The sequence below is a fragment of the Mandrillus leucophaeus genome, unplaced genomic scaffold (genome assembly GCF_000951045.1).
Source record: "Mandrillus leucophaeus isolate KB7577 unplaced genomic scaffold, Mleu.le_1.0 Scaffold1268, whole genome shotgun sequence".
Classification (NCBI taxonomy): Eukaryota; Metazoa; Chordata; class Mammalia; order Primates; family Cercopithecidae; genus Mandrillus; species Mandrillus leucophaeus.
The window spans coordinates 490921-511197 of record NW_012101076.1 but is presented as its reverse complement, the minus strand read 5'-3'; the positions used below and the strand labels follow the sequence as shown (position 1 = coordinate 511197).

Below are 20277 nucleotides of genomic sequence, written 5' to 3'. Positions count from 1 at the left end.
TAATAATAATTATTATTATTTTACAGTGGTGAGAATGAAGTAAGTTAATCTAGGTAAAGCGTTTAGAACAATGGCTAGTGCATAGTAAATACTGTGTTAGCTATTATTAATATTATTATTTTTACAATGTTCTGTTCCTGAAGCAGTGGATGGCAAGTGTTTTGTTTAAAATTCATTATAACCTATGAGAAATGTAATACATGAAACTATTTTCATGTATTGTATTGAGGAGCTCAACAATCACTGTATGTCTTAAAAACACAGAGCAGTTGTTCACACTGATGGAATGACAACCCGTCATAACTAGTAAGTAGATTGGCCCTGGGATCAGACTGCCTGGTTGTGTCCTGATTCAACTCATTTTTGCCTATGCGACCTTGGGCAAGTTACTTCATGGTGCCTCAACTGTTATCTAACTTCTCATTTATTTAAATGTAACACATATTAGTTACAAATGAAAATCACTAAGAAGAGTGTTTGGCACTTATCATTACCTAGGCAAAGACTGGAGGAAGGGAGAGGCAGAACTTTGTATCCCCTTCACTTTTTTTTTTTTTTTTTCTTGCCTTGGTAGCTTTACTCTTCTTTTGCTTTGAACAAATACAAACAAAACCTTAACCAACTAAAAGCATAAGCAAAAAAGATCTAAGTTCTTAGAGGAAAAACAAAATGGTGGGCCAATGTCTCCTTTCCTTAAAGAATTAGTCTTTCCTTTTCCTAATTCACTGCTAAGGAGCTCTGGATCATCTCTGTCCACCCATCCATTCAGCAAAACTGATCTGAGTACCTATGTTGTGCTGGGAACTGTTCCAAGTGCCAGAGCCATAGAGCGGACAAAAGAGAAAATATACTTAGTCTGATAGAATTGATATTAGCAAGAAAAAAAAAACACTCAGTTTTGGCTCCAAATCCTACAGGTTAGACGTGCAATTTAAAATTTCTCATTAGCTATTCTTTCAAAGCCACTTAGTGGTAGTGTCCAATTGATATCAAGAATCTTAATGCATTTCAAGTTTTTATCTTGAAATTGGTTAAGGCTCATGGTACCTAAGCAATGCTGAAGAATTATATGGAATATCAAAAGTTTAAGCTAAATATGCTTTTACTATTTGCTATTCATGCTATGTTTCATAAAGAGAATATTTTTAATTATCAAATTAATTTGCCCAACCAGATAATTAAACCAGGCAATTCAATCCTTGGGTGACACTGTAATTAATTCAAATAAGAAACCATCCAATTTTAATTTCCATATGTGCCACAACCCTGATCTCAATAGCTGTTTTGATACTGACTGCTGTTCAACCTCTTCTCTCCCTGAGCCTTTCATTAGAACTACTTGGGAAGGAATGAGTTAGACTAACATCAGTTTCTCATCCTCTCCTAGGAGGTTTCATAAATATTTGTTGACTTAATGACCCATCCTCTCTTGCTGCAATACTCTAGTGTTGCTAAAGCAGAAGTTAAAATGGCTAAGAGAAAAGTTGCAAGACGGAAAAGTTGTCCCTAAAAATTTCAAGGCTAGCTAAATTAAGACTATAGCTCATTAATTAAGTAGAATGATTACTTGGGAATGACTGTATAATTTTAAAGCTGCCTACAAAGATATACATGGCAAATAATAATAAAATTGGCATGTTCAAATAATCAAAGTACATAAAACAATCTTTTATATACCATAAATAGAATAATACATGTTTATTAATTTATTTAGATAGACAACTTCTGCCTCACACTTAAGGCCCCAAAGGAACAAGAATAAAAGCATTAGTTAGATTATCAGGAACTACAATGCTAAATAGAAAACATACCTCCATTCATCATTCCTTCTGGGTAAGCCAGTTTTAACTTTTTTCCCTAAAACTCAGAAAGTTGTGCCAGAATGTGACAAAATGTTCTATAACTTTAATCCCTGTTCACACAATTTTTTGCTGCTATATATAAAAGAGAAAAAATTTGAGTAGTCATTATAAGATCTATACATTACAAAAATTTGCCTATCTAACCATTACAATCTTCCTGACATGTAAGCATGTTCAAATTACCACAGACGAAGGAAACCATTTAAATGATTCTAAAAACACCAGTTTTAATTGTAAGATGTGTCATTTGATTTGTGTGTTGGTCAAAGTTACCTAAATTACCTTTTAAAATTATTGGTATAAAACCAAAATTTTTCCAGAGCCACAATAATAATTGTTTTCTTTTTTCCTGGTGCATTATCTTAAAATGTTAACTTCAGCAGCAGTATTTTGAATAAAAACACTTTTGAGTGAGTGGTATTGAGATTAGACGTGCGGATTCTTAAGTCAAATTGCCTAAGTGTGCATTTTACCTCCACTGCTTACGAGCTGTTTGGCGTTACCCTCCCTAAGACACAGTCGACATTAGAAACATGGAGAAAATAGAACTTGCCTTACAGGGTTGGTGAGAAGATAAAATGAGATCTCTCTATCAACTGCTCAATAGGATGCCTGATATATAGAAATCTTTCAGCACATATTAAGTATTACCATCATTATGATCAGATCAACAATCCTGCTATTTCATGAATTCAGTATGTTATGTTTTCTACAAATACAGCAACTAGTTTTACGTTTTTATAAATGCCTGCAAAAAATCACAACAGGCAAAATATTTATTATATAATAACCGGAAAAATCTGTGACACCCACCTGCCAGCACAAAGATATGGTTTCCTGGTTCTCCTTGCTTAATAATGTAACTCCCTTGCTGATAGTTTCTCCCATACATGCATTCCACCATGTCTTTGATCTGCTGAGGATCCAGTCTTTTCAGAAACTGATTTTTATTAAGGGCGTCTGTAATGAGCTTCTTCTCACTGTTATAATGGAAAAGAAATGTTAGTTACAATTAATGAAAATCATGTTTTGCTATGTAGATTTACTTTATTCTGTTTCTTGATAATATTATCTACAAACTTACAACTTTCTATCAAGAACAATTTTTTTCTAACGCCACCAAACATTTCATAACTACCACAGCTTACATGAAAAACCTATGAAAATATTTTTGAATATTATTCTGATAGTCATTATGGCACCAATATTATTATTGTTCCTAATTGCCATCAACACAAATGTACCATTTCCCAAGATCCGTAGATGCATTACTGATGGACACGTGATTTTTTAGATGGAAAGCAAATCTCATTGATATAAAGGAGTTGCATTTAAGGGAATACAACACAGTCTTCACTCATTGATGTATTCATGTATGCATAGTGCCTATAGTACTAGTTATTTTATATTTTATTTAATCCTCATTACCATATTATGAGATAATTACTATTCCTATTTTAGGAAGAAGTAGACTAATAGGTAAGAAGCAACTAATTCTTCATGGGATTTAAAACTAAGTAGATGAATCTGAAGTCTGGGCTGCTTCCATTCTACCCCATTGTCTCTTCTGAGGGAGAAAGCTTCTAAGGGAGAAAGCCCTTGGGCCTTGGTAGGGTTGATCAGACATCGGTGGTGACAGTGACAGTCTAGGTTTGACTAGGTTTTACTCTAGATATGTGTGGACTAGACAGAACTGACATTTCCAATCTCACAGTCCATTCATTCCTCAAATCCAAGTTCTACTTGTTGATAATCCTATAACGCTCTGCTTTATTTTGGAAAAGATGTAGCTCAAAATAGTTACCCAACCTTCATTAAGATAAATTTAAAATGTTTTAGTTAAAATTCTTTATATGTATATTTCATAAAATTATTGTGCTGAAAGAAAAGATGCTCTATGGGCTAAGTCAGAATCTATACAATATATTTACTCTTGATCATAAAACTCAGCATGGTATTGTAAATACTTTTCTGTATTTTTCATTCAACCTCTCTCCCAATTACCGTTTGAAAACTGGTGATCTTTTTCTACACAAAAAGTTTTCAAACAAAAGGTAAGACTTCATGAAATTAAATAATTCTTTCATGACCCTTTAGGCTACATGAAGATCTTTAGGCTACATGAAGAAAACAGAACGAAGTCTTGTACAAAGAAATTTCTTCTTCCCTACAGTGACTCAAAGCTATTCAAATTCTTTGAGTGCCTTGAGAAGTTCCATCTAATCTATTACCAAATCTTATCAATTCGTTTTAAAAAATATCACTGTTATCCATTTTATTTCCCATTTTCAAGGATGTCACCACAGTCCAAGAACAAATCTTAGGTCTGGACAACTTTAAAAGTTTATTTTCTTGGACTTAAGCTTCTAGCCTATTTTCCCTAAAATTCATCTGTACTATATCATCAGATTATTCTCACTAAAAAAAAATTTTAAATGAATTTCATGCTTATCCAATTTATTTTCATCCACTAAAGCCAACTCACTTAATATATATTGAGAACATATCTTTGCTAGGTAATCCTCCTAGTACAACTGGTAGAACTGTGAACAGTATCAAGAAGCTCCAGCTTTCACAGACTTTATATGTTAGTATAATATTCTAGTCAGTCTTTCCTCAATGCCCACATATACCAATTTTCCAAAGTATGTTCCAAGAACACTGTTTCTTTATAAGCAAAAGTGTGCTACGTTGAAGCAACTTTGGAAATATACAATGCACACTTTAAAGATTCAAAGAAGTTTTACTGTAAGCAAATCTCTTTAAACCAGTATTTCTCAAGCTTCAATGTCCTTTTTATTTATTTCTTTTTTGGTTTAATTTCATTCATTCAACATCCAACATTCCATGGAAGTACTCAAAAAGACTCTTTTGCCCATAGAAAAAGTATCAATATCCTACAACCCAATATTTATCATTTCCTACAACCCAATATTTATCATTTTCTACAACATGGCTCCAATCTATCCATTTAGTACTTACTCCCTAAACAAATGTTTTTATTATAGATAAGCTGGTATCCTTATCGTCCCCTATATCTTTGAACTTTGCCTTAAGAGATGGAACATGTTTTCTTTTACGACTTAACTTACTTTTTACTCCTCAACCTTTCCAAACTTTATACATCCACCAAGAAATCCTTCATGATTTTAAACTGGATGATTTTAAATGGATGCTGTAGTTTACACAATCCTTTCTTTCTCCTCTGAATTCCTAGAGTACTTATATTCACATCTGTTCTGCTTTTAAAATGACATTAAGCACTTACTTAGGACATAAAAATTAATTAAACATGACCCATGGTCTCAAAAAGTTTCCAGACTTTTATAACTTAGTGTATAAACATACTGTAATAGTCTCTAACTAGTAAAATTATTGCTATGAATTTTTCTCAAAAGTACATTATAAATTTAAAACGACTTATTTTAAAAATCTGATAAGTTTCGGCTAGGCATGGTGGCTCACACCTGTAATCCTAGCACTTTGGGAAGCCGAGGCGGGCGGATCATGAGGTCAGGAGATGGAGACAATCCTGGCTAACATGGTGAAACTTCGTCCTTACTAAAAATACAAAAAATATTAGCCGGGCATAGTGGTGGGCGCCTTGTAGTCCCAGCTACTCGGGAGGCTGAGGCAGGAAAATGGTGTGAACCTAGGAGGTGGAGGTGGCAGTGAGCCGAGATCACGCCACTGCACTCCAGCCTGAGCGATAGAGACTCTGTCTCAAAAAAAAAAAAAAAAAATGTAAACTTTACAACTCCTTCTACAACTATGATAGACCAGCTATCATCAGCATAACTCTTCCTGCTCCCACAAAACAACTATGAAAGCTGATTAGATAGATAATCTCTTGGAAGCATTAAAGATCTATCAACATAGCAACAACTTAGAGTCATGATCTACAAGAGAACATGAGGCTGACAGTCTCCTCTGCATTTCCTTCAAGGCATTTCCTGCTTTTCAGGCAGCTACTGAACACAGTCTTGGCTATCTCAAAGACAAAAGTTCGTGTTCAAAGCACACCATGAAGTGGAATGATAGGATGCTTCATTCTTACTCCTAGGCTGCAGCCCTTCAGATGTCCCATCTGAAATCCTGGGTGTCTACCTGGGATTCTGGTAAACACCCAGGATTTCAGATGGGACATCTGAAGGGCTGCAGCCTAAGAGTAAGAACTAAGCAAAATAGGCTAGCTCTCAAAAACACTGAAAAGCAGCCACCAAACAAACAAAACGCTATTTTGGTTACAACTATCAGCCACTATATTAACTGCCTGCCAGAAGCAAAAGTAAATATTCTCCATAGAAGTTCACAAAATCTGGACACTCAAATTTTCTCCACAGTTTTTTAAATAGCAAATAGTTGTCATGACAGCAGAAGTTACCAGGCATACTAAGAGAAAAGGCCAAATGACTGAGGACAGAGAGAAAAAAGACAATAGAAACAGAACCATAGTAGATCAATATATTGCAGCTATCAGGTGCAACTTTAACTATAAGCAATATGCTTTCAGGACAAATGGAGATGTCAGTAGAAAATGTGAATCTTTAAAGAAATCAAATGGAAATTCTAAAACTGAAAAACACAATATCAGAAGCTTGAAACTAAAAAGATCAGCTGGGACCCTGAAGAAAGAGAAATAATTGAGCTGAAACAATATATGAAGGAATCATATTTAAGAGTTAGCTTAAATCAGGCAGGGTGCAGTGTCTCACGCCTGTAATCTCAACACTCTGGGAGGCTGAGGTCGGTAGATTACGAGATCAAGAAATCGAGACCATCCTGGCCAATATGGTGAAACCCTGTCTCTACTAAAAATACAAAAATTAGCTGGGTTTGGTGGTACATGCCTGTAGTCCCAGCTACGCTGGAGGCTGAGGCAGGAGAATCGCTTGAACCCGGGAGGCAGAGGTTGCATTGAGCCAAGATTGTGCCACAGCACTCTAGCCTGGCAACAGAGCAAGACTCTGTCTCAAGAAAAGAAAAGAAAAGAGAAGAAAAGAAGAGTTGGCGGAGTTAGCTTAAATCAATTATAAGATGTCAAGCACAGACAAGATGCCTTATAAACTCTGCATAAAATAAATACAAAGAAAACCATATCTAGGCCTACCATAGTCAAATTGCTGAAAAACCAAATACAATGAGAAAACTCTAAAAAGCAGCTTAAAATAAAAGGCATTACTTTCAAATGACTAACTTACTCTTCAACAGAAATAACAGAAACCAGAACACAGTAGCATATCTTCAAAGCGTTTCAAGGAGCCTATTTCAATACCTTTACCCAGTGAAAATCACCTTCAAAAATGAAGGCAAAAGGAAGGTATTTTCAAAATGTTTTTCCGTTGGCAACAGACTTGTAACAGTGAAGAGCTCCAGACAGAAGAAATATGATCTCAGATGGAAACTGGCAGATGTTAGAAGGAAGAAAGAGCAATGGAAAATATAAATCTGTGGGTGATTAAAGAAAGCTTGTGTTTCTCAAAGAGCAATAATAATGCCTTGTGCAGGGTAAAATATATAATAAATAAATGTAGAAAACAGCCAAAACTGCAGGAGAGGGAACAATAAATGGAGTTCACATAATTTAAGGTCCAGCAATTGATAAAAGTACTAATCTATGCTAAAAGTTTAGTAAGTTAAGGATGCATGCCGTAATTTATAGTGAGGCCTACAAGATCAGTCAAAGAGTGTTTAACTAGAAAGCTAACAAGGATAGGCTGGGTGTGGTAGCTCATGCTTGTAATCCCAGCACTTTAGGAGGCCGAAGTCAGATGGATCACCTGAGGTCAGGAGTCTGAGACCAGCCTAGCCAACCCCGTCTCTACTAAAAACACAAAAATTAGCCAGGCATGGTAGCGGCCACCTGTAATCCCAGCTACTTGGGAGGCTGAAGCAGGAGAATCACTTGAACCTGGGAGTCAGAGGTTGCAGTGAGCTGAGATTGCACCATTGCACTCCAGCCTGGGCAACAAGAGTGAAACTCCGTCTCAAAAAAATAAAATTAAATAAATAAATTAATTAAAGAAAGCTAACAAAGATAAAATAGAATTAAAATATATACTTAATTAATCCTCAAAACATGGCAAACAGAAAGAGAAATTGAATAATATTAGATATTAGATTTAAACCCACATTTTTTTTTACATTGGAGATAAATATACCAAATACCCCAATTAAAAGACAAGCTTGTCAGACCAATAAAATAAAATTTAAAAGGAAATACCAAATGTATATTGCAAATAAGATACATGCCTTAAAGACAATGTATGGAAAGGCTGAAAATAAAAAAGTAGAAAAAGACATACTATGTAAACATCAATTAAAAATGAATTTTTCGGCCGGGCGCGGTGGCTCAAGCCTGTAATCCCAGCACTTTGGGAGGCCGAGATGGGCGGATCACGAGGTAAGGAGATCGAGACCTTCCTGGCTAACACAGTGAAACCCCGTCTCTACTAAAAATAATACAAAAAACGAGCCGGGCGAGGTGGCGGGCGCCTGTAGTCCCAGCTACTCGGGAGGCTGAGGCAGGAGAATGGTGTGAACCCGGGAGGCGGAGCTTGCAGTGAGCTGAGATCGGGCCACTGCACTCCAGCCTGGGCGACAGAGTGAGATTCCGTCTCAAAAAAAAAAAAAAAAAGAATTTTTCTCTGATATAGGAAAGTAAGCCTTAATAAAAAACATATTTCTAGAAATAGAGAGGAATATTTCATATTTATATCTTCAAGAATATTTAAATATTCTAAATATGTATCCACTTAATATGATAGCATCAAAATACATGGAACAAAACTGGCAAAATTAAAAGAAGAAATAGACAAGTGTCCCACATTAATTCTGGGAGATTTTACCACATCTCTCTAATTAATAGAATAAGCCAACAAAAATTAGTAAGTAGATCTGAATATTTGATTATTGAACTTTATTTAATCTCTCGACCTCACTGATATTTTAAATGTCTCTATTCAATAAATTCAGAATACACATTCATTTCCAGTGCACATTAAACCATCATAAAAACTGACCACATGGCAAACCACAAATCATTTCAAGACATTTCATAAGACTGAAGTAAAACAGAGTATATTCTTTAAATATAGTATTAATAGAATAAAGCTAGAAATCAATAACAGAAAAATCATAAAATCCTCAAATGTTTGAGAATTGAGCAATACATTTCTAAACAACCCATTGGTCAAAACTTAAGTTATAAGAAAAGCCAAATCATATTTTAAAATAAATAATAATAAAATATGACATAAAACTTGCAAGATGCAGTAAAAATGATGCATAGAAAATTCATGCTGTCAAATTATATAATAGAATAAATATTATAAATGAGCATCCTAAGCATCCATCTCAAAAGACTAGAAAAAGAAAAGTAAGTTGAACTCAAAAAAGGAAGGAAGAAAATAACACAATGACAGCAGAAAATAATCAAACAGGAAAAAAGAAGTATAGAAGTATAATGAAGAGAATCAACACAGCCCAAAATAATTTCTTTGAAAAGAATAATAAAATGATAATTCACAACAAGACAGGACTTGGGGAGTAAGAGAGGAAGGAGGTATAATTACTATTATTAGAAACAAGAAGGAGACATCACTACGGATATTACAGATATAAAAAGAGAAATGAGTAGTATGAACAACTTTACAGTTAAAAATTAAACTGCATTCTTGCCAAAACAGTTGTTCATACTATATAGTCCAGCATCAAGCAATTAAAAATAAAATTTTTAAAACGACATCATTTAAAATAGTTTCAAAAACATCGAGTATGGGAAACTGTGATGAAATGAAAAATAATTTCTAGAAAAATAAACCACCAAATCTGAGACAAGAAGAAATAGAAAATCTGATTAGCAATAAAGAAACTAAATCAAATATAAAAACTATCCCACCCAAAAAAGTCTAAACCCAGATGACCTTATTATTAAGCCTTATAGATATTCAAAGAAAAATTAATATTAAATTTATATAATACTTTCCAGAAAACAGGAAAGACGAAATTTTCCCAATTCATGTTATAGTGCCAGAATAGCCTGATAAGGAGTTATACTACAAAAAAGAAAAATGAAATCTAATATCCTTAATGAACAGAGGGACAAAAGTAAAAAACAAAACAAACAAGCAAAGTATAAAAAATAAATATTCTAGATTAGATTGAACATTAATTAACATAATTATCAACATGAAAAGAATAAAGGAGAAAAATGTAGAAATATAGTAGGATGCAGAAAGAGTATTTGGTAAAATTAAACACCTGTAATACTTTTTGAATTAAGTAATACTTTTGGCAAATTAAATATAGAGGAAAATCTCCTTAATCTAATAAAATACATATATAAAACAAAACAAAAACACATCATATTACATCATGAAACATTGAAAGCTTTCCTACAGACATCAGAAATGGGACACTTCAATCCTGAATCAAAAGTCTGAGCAAATTTAATAAAGGGAGAAAGAAAAGAAACAAAAAGAAGAAAAATAAAATAAGAAAATAAAATATGTAAATGTAGAAAAAGAAAAAATTAAACTGCATTCTTTCCAAAAGATATGATTGCGTATATGAAAAATTCAAAAGAAAATACAGGTAAACCACCAATATCAACAGGCGATTTCAACAATCTCACTTGATACAAAGTCACTATACAAATTTAATTGTATTTCTATATTCTAGTATTAAGCAATTAATAAAAACTTTTAAATAATTTAAAATAGTATCAACTATGAAGGATTATATCTAACAAAGATAAGTAAGATGTCTACACAGAATACAAAATACTATTAAAAGAGTGAGAGAAAACCTAACTAAATGGAAGAATATACCATGGTCATAGATTAGAACACTACATTTTTAATTATGTTAATTACATTCGGGTTGATCAGGTTCAATGAAATCCCAATCAATGCTCTAAATTTAAAAATTTATGAAAATTGAGAAGCTGATACTAAAATTCTTATAGTCATAAAAAGGCCCAAGACTAGCTTCACAACATTGAAGAATAACAAAATTGCAACACTTAAAGTAATGGATATCAAAAATTACTATGAAAGAAAATAATTAAGAGAATATATACTACTGGCACAACAATGGATAAAAAGACTTTTGGGGAGTGACTGGCAAGATGGCCAAATAGGAACAGCTCCAGTCTGCAGCTTCCAGCAAGATCAATGCAGAAGGTGAGTGATTTCTACATTTCCAACTGAGGTACCCAGCTCATCTCACTGGGACTGGTTAGAGAGTGGGTACAGCCCACGGAGGGCAAGCTGAGCAGGGTAAGGCATCATCTCACCCAGGAAAGACAAGGGGTCGAGGAACTTCTGCCCCTAGCCAACAGAAGCCATGAGGGACTGCACCATGAGGCCCAGATACTACACTTTTCTCATGGTCTTCTCAACCTGCAGACCAGGAGATTCCCTTGGGTGCATATGCTACCAGGGCCCTTTGTTTCAAGCACAAAACTGGGTGGCCATTTGGACAGACACCGAGCTAGCTGCAGGAGTTTTTTTAATTTTTATTTTCATACCCCCGTGGTGCCTGGAATGCCAGCGAGACAGAATCGTTCACCCCCCTGAAAACGGGGTTGAAGCCAGGGAGCCAAGCGGTCTAGCTCAGTGGATCTCACCCCCATGGAGCTCGGCAAGCTAAGATCCACTGGTTTGAAATTCTCACTACTAGCACAGCAGTATGAAGTCAACCTGGAACACTCGAGCTTGGTGGGGGAAGGGGTGTCCGCCATTACTGAGGCTTGAGTAGACGGTTTTCCCCTCATAGTGAAAACAAAGCTGCAGGGAAGTTCAAACTGGGTGGAGCCCACCACAGCTCTGCAAAGATGCTGTGGCCAGACAGCCTCTCTAGATTCCCCTTCTCTGGGCAAGCCGTCTCTGAGTGAAAGGCAGCAGCCCCAGGCATGAGTTAATAGATAAAACTCCCATCTCCCTGGAACAGAGCACCTGGGAGAAGGGGCAGCAGTAAGCGCAGCTACAGCAGATTTAAATGATCCTGCCTGCTGGCTCTGAAGACAGCAGCAAATCTCCCAGCTCAGAGCTCGAGCTCTGCTAAGGGACAGACTGCCTCCTCAAGTGGGTCCCTGAACTCCCATGCGTCCTGACTGGGAGACACCTCCCAGCAGGGGTCAACAGACACCTCATACAGGAGAGCTCCAGCTGGCATCTGGCAGGTGCCCCTCTGGGACGAAGCTTCCAGAAGAAAAACAGGCAGCAATCTTTGCTGTTCTGCAGCCTCCACTGGTGATACCCATGCAAACAGGGTCTGGAGTGGACCTCCAGCAAACTCCAGCAGACATGCAGCAGAAGGGCCTATTAGAAGGAAAACTAACAAACGGAAAGGAATAGCATCAACATCAACAAAAAGGATGCCCACACAGAAGCCCCATCTGAAGGTCACCAACATCAAAGACCAAAGTATATAAATGTACGAAGTTGAGAAAAAACAGTACAAAAAGGCTGAAAATTCCAAAAACCAGAATGCCTCTTCTCCTCCAAAGGATCACAACTCCTCGCCAGCAAGGGAAGAAAACTGGACAGAGAATGAGTTTGATGAATTGACAGAAGTAGGTTTAAGAAGGTGGGTAATAACAAACTCCTCTGAGATAAAGGAGCATGTTCTAACCCAATGCAAGGAAACTAAGAATGTTTAAAAAAGGTTAGAGAAATTGCTAACTAGAATAATCAGTTTAGAGAAGAACATAAATGATCTGATGGAGCTTAAAAACACAGCAAGAGAACTTCAAGAAGTATACACAAGTATCAACAGTCGAATCAATCAAGTGGAAGAAAGGATATCAGAGACTGAAGATCAACTTAATGAAATAAAGAGTGAAGACAAGATAAGAGAAAAAAGAATGAAAAGGAACAAACAAAGCCTCCAAGAAATATGGGACCATGTGAAAAGACCAAATCTACGTTTGAGTGGTGTACCTGAAAGTGATGGGGAGAATGGAACCGAGTTGGAAAACACTCTTCAGGATATTATCCAGGAGAACATCCCCAACCTAGCAAGACAGGGCAACAATCAAATTCAGGAAATACACAGACCACCACAAAGATACTTCTCAAGAAGAGCAACCCCAAGAAACATAATCATCAGATTCACCAAAGTTGAAATGAAGAAAAAATGTTAAGGGCAGGCAAAGAGAAAGGTTGGGTTACCCACAAAGAGAAGCCCATCAGACTAAGTGGGGCATTTAGCCCATTTACATCTAAGCCAGAAGAGAGTGGGGGCCAATATTCAACATTCTTAAAGAAAAGAATTTTCAACCTAGAATTTCATATCCAGCCAAACTAAGTTTCATAAGCAAAGGAGGAATAAAATCCTTTACAAACAAGCAAATGGTGAGAGATTTTGTCACCACCAGGCCAGCCTTACAAGAGCTCCTGAAAGAAGCACTAAATATGGAAAGGAGAAACCAGTACCAGCCACTGCAAAAACATACCAAATTGTAAAGACCATCAACACTATGAAGAAACCACATCAATTAATGGGCAAAATAACCAGCTAGCATCATAATGACAGGATCAACTTTACACATAATAATATTAACCTTAAATGTAAATGCGCTAAATGCCCCACTTAAAAGACACAGACTGGTGAATTGGATAAACAGTCAAGACCCACTGGGGTGCCGTGTTCAGGTGACACATCTCACATGCAAACACAAACACAGGCTCAAAAACAGGGATGGTAGAATATTTAACAAGCAAATGGAAAGTCACAAAAAGGAAGAGTTGCAATCCTAGTCTCTGATAAAACAGACTTTAAATCTACGAAGATCAAAAATGACAAAGAAGGGCATTACATAATGGTAAAGGGATCAATGCAACAAAAAGAGTTAATTATCCTCAATATATATGCACCCAATACAGGAGCACCCAGATCCATAAAGCAAGTTATTAGAGACCTACAAAAAGACTTAGCCTCCCACACAATAATAGTGGGAGACTTCAACACCCCACTGTTAATATTAGACAGATCAACAAGACAGAAAAATAACAAGGATATTCAGAACTTGATTCAGCTCTGGACCAAGTAGACCTAAGAGAACTCTAGAGAACTTCACCCCAAAGCAACAGAATATATATTCTTCTCAGCACCATATCACATTTATTCTAAAATAAGTCGACCACATAATTGGAAATAAAACACTCCTCAGCAAATGCAAAAGAAAGGAAATCATAAAAAAAAAATAAAAAAAAATAAAACAGACTCTCAGAACACAGTGCAAACAAATTAGAACTCAGGATTAAGAAACTCACTCAAAACTGCACAACTATATGGAAACTGAACAACCTGCTCCTGAATGACTACTGGGTAGATAACGAAATTAACGCAGAAATAAATAAGTTCTTGGAAACCAATGAGAACAAAGACAGAACGTACCAGAATTTCTTGGATACCGTTAAAGCAGTGTTTAGAGGGAAATTTATAGCACTAAATGCCCACGGAGAAAGTGGGAAAGATCTAAAATCAACACCCTAACATCACAATTAAAAGAACTAGAGAAGCAAGAGCAAACAAACTCAAAAGCTAGCAGAACAAAAGAAATTACTGAGATCAGAACAGAACTGAAGGAGACAGAGACATGAAAAACCCTTAAAAAAATCAATGAATCCAGAAGCTGGTTTTTTGGAAAGATTAACAAAATAGATAGACCCCTAGCCAGACTAATAAATAAGAAAAGAAAGAAGAATCCAACAGACGAAATTAAAAAATGATAAAGAGGATATCGTCACTGATCCCACATAAATACAAACTACTATCAGAGAATACTGTAAACACCTCTACTCAAATAAACTAGAAAATCTAGAAGAAATGGATAAATTCCTGGACACATAAACTCTCCCAAGATTAGACCAGGAACAATTCAAATGCCTGAATAGACCAACAAGTTCAGAAATTGAGGCAGTAATTAATAGCCTACTGACCAAAAAAAGCCCAGAACCAGACAGATTCACAGTCAAATTCCACCAGAGGTACAAAGATGAGTTGATACCATTCCTTCTGAAACTATTCCAAACAATAGAAAAAGAGGGACTCCTCCCTAACTCATCTTATGAGGTCAGCATCATCCTGATACCAAAACCTAGCAGAGACACAACAAAAAAAGAAAATTTCAGGCCAATATCCCTAATGAACATTGATGCAAAAATCCTCAATAAAATACTGGGAAACCGAATCCAGCAGCACATCAAAAAGCTTATCCACTAGGATCAAGTCAGCTTTATCCCTGGGATGCAAGGCTGGTTCAACATACACAAATAAAAAAACTTAATCCATCACATAAACAGAACCAATGACAAAAACCACACGATTATCTCAATAGATGCAGAAAAAGACTTCAACAAAATTCAACACCCCTACATGCTAAAAACTCTCAATAAACTAGGTGTTGATGGAATGTATCTCAAAATAATAAGGGCTATTTATGACAGATCCACAGCCAATATCATACTGAATGGGCAAAATCTGGAATCATTCCCTTTAAAATCTGGCGCAAGTCAAGGCTGTGTTTTCTCACCACCCCTATTCAATATAGTATTGGAAGTTGTGGCCAGGGCAATCAGGCAAGAGAAAATAAACAAAGGGTATTCAAATAGGAAAAGAGGACGTCAAATTGTCCCTGTTTGCAGATGACATGATTGTATATTTAGAAAAACCCCATCGTCTCAGCCCAAAATTGCCTTAAGCTGATAAGCACCTTCAGCAAATCTCAGGACATAAAATCAATGTGCAAAAATTACAAGCATTCTTATACACCAGTAACAGACAGACAGCGAAATCATGGGTGAACTCCCATTCACAATTGCTACAAAGAGAATAAAATACCAAGGAATACAACTTACAAGGGATGTCAAGGACCTCTTCATGGAGAACTACAAACCACTCTGCAAGGAAATAAGAGAGGACACAAACAAATGGAAAAACATTCCATGCTCATGGATAGGAAGACTCAATATTGTGAAAATGGCCATACTGCCCAAAGTAATTTATAGATTCAATGCTATCCCCATCAAGCTACCATTGACTTCCATCACAGAATTAGAAAACCCTACTTTAAATTTCATATGGAACCAAAAAAGAGCCAGTATAGCCAAGACAATCCTAAGCAAAAAGAACAAAACTGGAGGCATCATGCTACCTGACTTCAAACTATTCTACATGGCTACATTAACCAAAACAGCATGGTACTGGTACCAAACCAGATATACAGAGCAATGAAACAGAACAGAGGCCACAGAAATAACACCACACATCTACAACCATCTGATCTTTGACAAACCTGACACAAACAAGCAATCAAGAAAGGATTCCCTATTTAATAAATGGTGTTGGGAAAACTGGCTAGTCATATGCTGAAAACTGAAACTGGACCCCTTCCTTACAACTTATACAAAAATTAACTCAAGATGGATTAAAGACCTAAACATAAGACCTAAAACCATAAAAACTCTAGAAGAAAACCTAGGCAATACCCCATTCAGGACATAGGCGTGAGCAAAGACTCCATGACTAAAACACCAAAAGCAATGGCAACAAAAGCCAAAATTGACAAATGGGATCTGATTAAACTAAAGAGCTTCGGCACAGCAAAAGCAAATATCATCAGAATGAACAGGCAACCTACAGAATGGGATAAAAATTTTGCAATCTTTCTATTTGACAAAGGGCTAATATCCAGAATCCCCAAAGAACTGAAACAAATTTACAAGAAATAAAAACTCCATCAAAAAGTGTGCAAAGGATATGAATAGACACTTCTGAAAAAAAGACATTTATGCAGCCAACAGACATGAAAAAAAAAGCTTATTATCACTGGTCATTAGAAAAATGCAAATCAAAACCACAATGAGATGCCATCTCATGCCAGTTAGAATGGTAATCATTAAAAAGTCAGGAAACAACAGATGCTGGAGAGGATGTGGAGAAATAGGAACACTTTTACACTGTCGGTGGGAGGGTAAATTAATTCAACCACTGTAGAAGACAGTGTGGCGATTCCTCAAGGATCTAGAACCAGAGATACCATTTGACCCAGCCACCCCATTACTGGGTATATACCCAAAGGATTCTAAATCATTCTACTGTAAAGACACATGCATACCTATGTTTATTGCAGCACTGTTCACAATAGCAAAGACTTGGAACCAACCCAAATGCCCATCAATGATAAACTGAATAAAGAAAATGTGGCACATATATACCATGGAATACTATGCAACCATAAAAAAAGATGAGTTCATGTCCCTTGCAGGGACACGGATGAAGCTGAAAACCATTGTTCTCAGCAAACTAACACAGGAATAGAAAAACAAAACACCACATGTTCTCACTCATAAGTGGGAGTTGAACAATGAGAACACATGGACATAGGGAGGGGAACATCACACACTGGGGCCTGTCAGGTGGTCGGGGGCTGGGGAAGGGATAGCAATAGGAGAAATACCTAATGTAGATGACGGGTTGATGGGTGCAGCAAAACCACCATGGCACGTGTATACCTATGTAACAAACCTCCACCTTCTGCACATGTATCCCAGAACTTAAAGTATAATATTAATAATAAAAATTTTAAAAGACTTGTGGGACAGAAAAGAAAATTCAAAAATTGACCTACACACTCATAGATTCCTGATTTATGACCACAGTTGTACTACAGAGCTATGGGAGATAAACAGACCTCAATAGAAAATATATACATCAAAATGTGCTCACCATTGTTAGTTATCAAGGAAAAGAAAACTAAAAGGACATTGAGATAACACAAAATATCCCGTAGAATGGCCAAAATGAAAAAGATTGACTGAATGCTGTTGAACATGTGAAGTAATTTAATACACATATGTGTTGGTGGGAGTATATGTTTGTTTAATCACTTTGGAAAATTCTTTGACCATCTATATTAAAATTGGATATAATGTATTACCCAGTAACTTCACTCCTAGGTTTATACCTATCATAATTCATATACATTATAAGACATGTACAGAAATGTTCATGGCAGCATTATTCATAACTGCTAAATACCAGAATTAACCAAATGACTATAAATCATAGAATGAATAAATTGTATATAGTTATACAATAAATACTATATAGCAATGACAATTAGTGAACCTCTGTTACATACAGTAATATAAATGAATCTCACTATAGGAACAAAAGAAGACAGAGTCTTTAGAGTACACACTCCATACTTCCATTAAATAAATTTCAACAACAGGTAAAAAGTATTATCTCTGATAAGAGTAGTGCAAATAGTAGCTCCCTTTAAGAAAGATAATGAGTAGAAATTGAAAGAGGGTACGAGGGGCTTCCAAGGTGCTAGTAATGTTCTATTTTCTGATCATTTCGGTGGTCACATGGGTATGTCCACTTTACGTTTTGTGTACTTCAGTTAAAAATTCAGTTTAAAAAATGTGTATGACTTTGGAATCAGAAAATCTTAGGTTGAAATATCAGCTCTGGCACTTCCTAGCTTCAATTTTAGCATACGTGCTGCCAGCACCTTCCTTGCTTCATTATCCTGGACAAGTAACTTAGCCTCCCTGAATCTCAGATCTCTCATCTATGAATAGGCATAGTAATTATGCTTACTTCATAGGAATATCATGCACATTAACTTAAATAACATGCCAGTAACTTAATAAATGGTAGTCATAGTAGATAGAAATGGTAGAAGGTTTTCTGGGGGAAAGAGTAGAATGAGAAAAGTTATGAAAACCATAGAACAACGAGGCACTGACAAGACAGACCCTCTACTCAGTTCAAAGTTCCTCCAATGGGACTGGATGTTGAATTTATGCCCATTTGAGGTGGCAGCAGTAATCCTTTTGTAATCATTTTATAACCCCAACTTATAGTCAACATTTCTTGAAGCAATACATTTTCATCCTCTAAGTTGCTTCAGAAAGTTTAACTTGGCAAAGTTCACCTACAGTTGTATTAGGCTCTCAATCTTTCTTCTCTGGGCTCATATATTAGAGGCCCATGTTCTCACTGTTTTTGTTTTGTTTTGTTTTTCAGGTCAAAGCATGTATCTTGCAACCTCCTCTGAATAAGGCTCAGTGCAAAGCTGGGGTCAGTGGCCTTTACCTTCATTCTTATCTATCAAGGATGTTTTGTGAGCATAAGAGGCAGCAACTTTACTTGTATTTCATTTCATAGCTTAATTATATCTACATACAATTAGAAACATATGGTAAGGCGTATTTGTGAAGGTCACAAAATCTACTAGAGTTAGAATGCCAGGATTTGATTCCAACTTCTGCCACTTACTAACTGCGGAACCTTAGGCAAGTCACTTAACCTCTAAGTTTCCTCAGCTGTAAAACAACAATAAACACAGTCTACAGGTCACAGGATTTCTATGAGAATTAAATTAGTTAACAAAATAAAGCACTAAGAACTGTGCCTGGTACATAAAATATACTGCATGAGGGTTAGCTATCACCATAATAAGTAGGCAAGTTACCAACACCTTAAACGCTGAGTTAGAACAGATCTAAAAACTCTATGCTGGCCTGGCACGGTGGCTCATGCCTGTAATCCCAGAACTTCGGGAGGCCAAGGTGGGCAGATCACCTGAGATCAGGAGTTCTAGACCAGCCTGGCCAACATGGTGAAACCTTGTCTCTACCAAAAATACAAAAATTAGCAGGGCATGGCAGTGGGCACCTGTAATCCCAGTTACTCAGGAGGCTGAGGCAAGAGAATCGCTTGAGCTCGGGAGGCAGAGGTTGCAGTGAGCTGAGATCATGCTACTGCACTCCACCCCGGGCAACAGAGCAAAACTCCATCTCAAAAATAAATTAACAAACAAACAAACAAAAAGTCTATGTTTAAGACCTAACTTTAATTGAAGAAGGCCACTTCAAAATGGTAATATCCCCTCTGCTTGTCCAAGTTCCCCATATTTAGGGTACCCCAGACCCACCAAACCACACAGTGCCAGACCTCTTTGTCTCATATAATCTATTCCTCCTTAAAAACCCAGCTAGAGATTTTCTCTTCTACCCTACCAAGTAAAGAATGTGCTCACCTTCCTTTGTATGCCTAGCTCTTAGAATATTAATCCCATAAATTATAATTTCCCCAAAGAGACTCTGATCTTTAAGGGTATGACTATGCTTTTCCTATTACTTAACATCTAGAACTGTATTTTGCACCTATTAGAAACTTGACAAAATTAAGAAACCCAAAGGACAAATTCTTTCTCCCAATTTAAAAATTATGGGGACAAGAATGGAGTTGGAAAACGTCAGTCACCCTAATAAACAAGGCACATTTAATAAACAAGATACACATCTCTATTTTCTTCCCCATCCCCAGGTAATTGTTTTTGAGTGATGAACCAAAAAAACCATAATAAATGCACAAGTTTATAATTTGA

General features: G+C 36.2%; 1 protein-coding gene and 1 long non-coding RNA gene across 4 annotated transcripts in view; one reads left to right on the top strand and one right to left on the bottom strand.

The window, feature by feature from the left end:
• PRKG2 (protein kinase, cGMP-dependent, type II) overlaps positions 1 to 20277 on the bottom strand; it is a 129688-nt gene that overhangs the window by 79872 nt on the left and 29539 nt on the right. For all 3 annotated transcript variants that reach the window (XM_011972095.1, XM_011972097.1, XM_011972096.1), the window contains exon 3: positions 2676 to 2842. In XM_011972095.1, the coding sequence (XP_011827485.1) occupies positions 2676 to 2842 (167 nt within the window). The remainder of the gene's footprint in view (positions 1 to 2675; positions 2843 to 20277) is intronic.
• Positions 1797 to 19242, top strand: LOC105533622. Its single transcript, XR_001005140.1, has 4 exons — positions 1797 to 1833; positions 3324 to 3471; positions 18042 to 18108; positions 18912 to 19242. It is a non-coding gene; the product is annotated as an uncharacterized LOC105533622 (long non-coding RNA).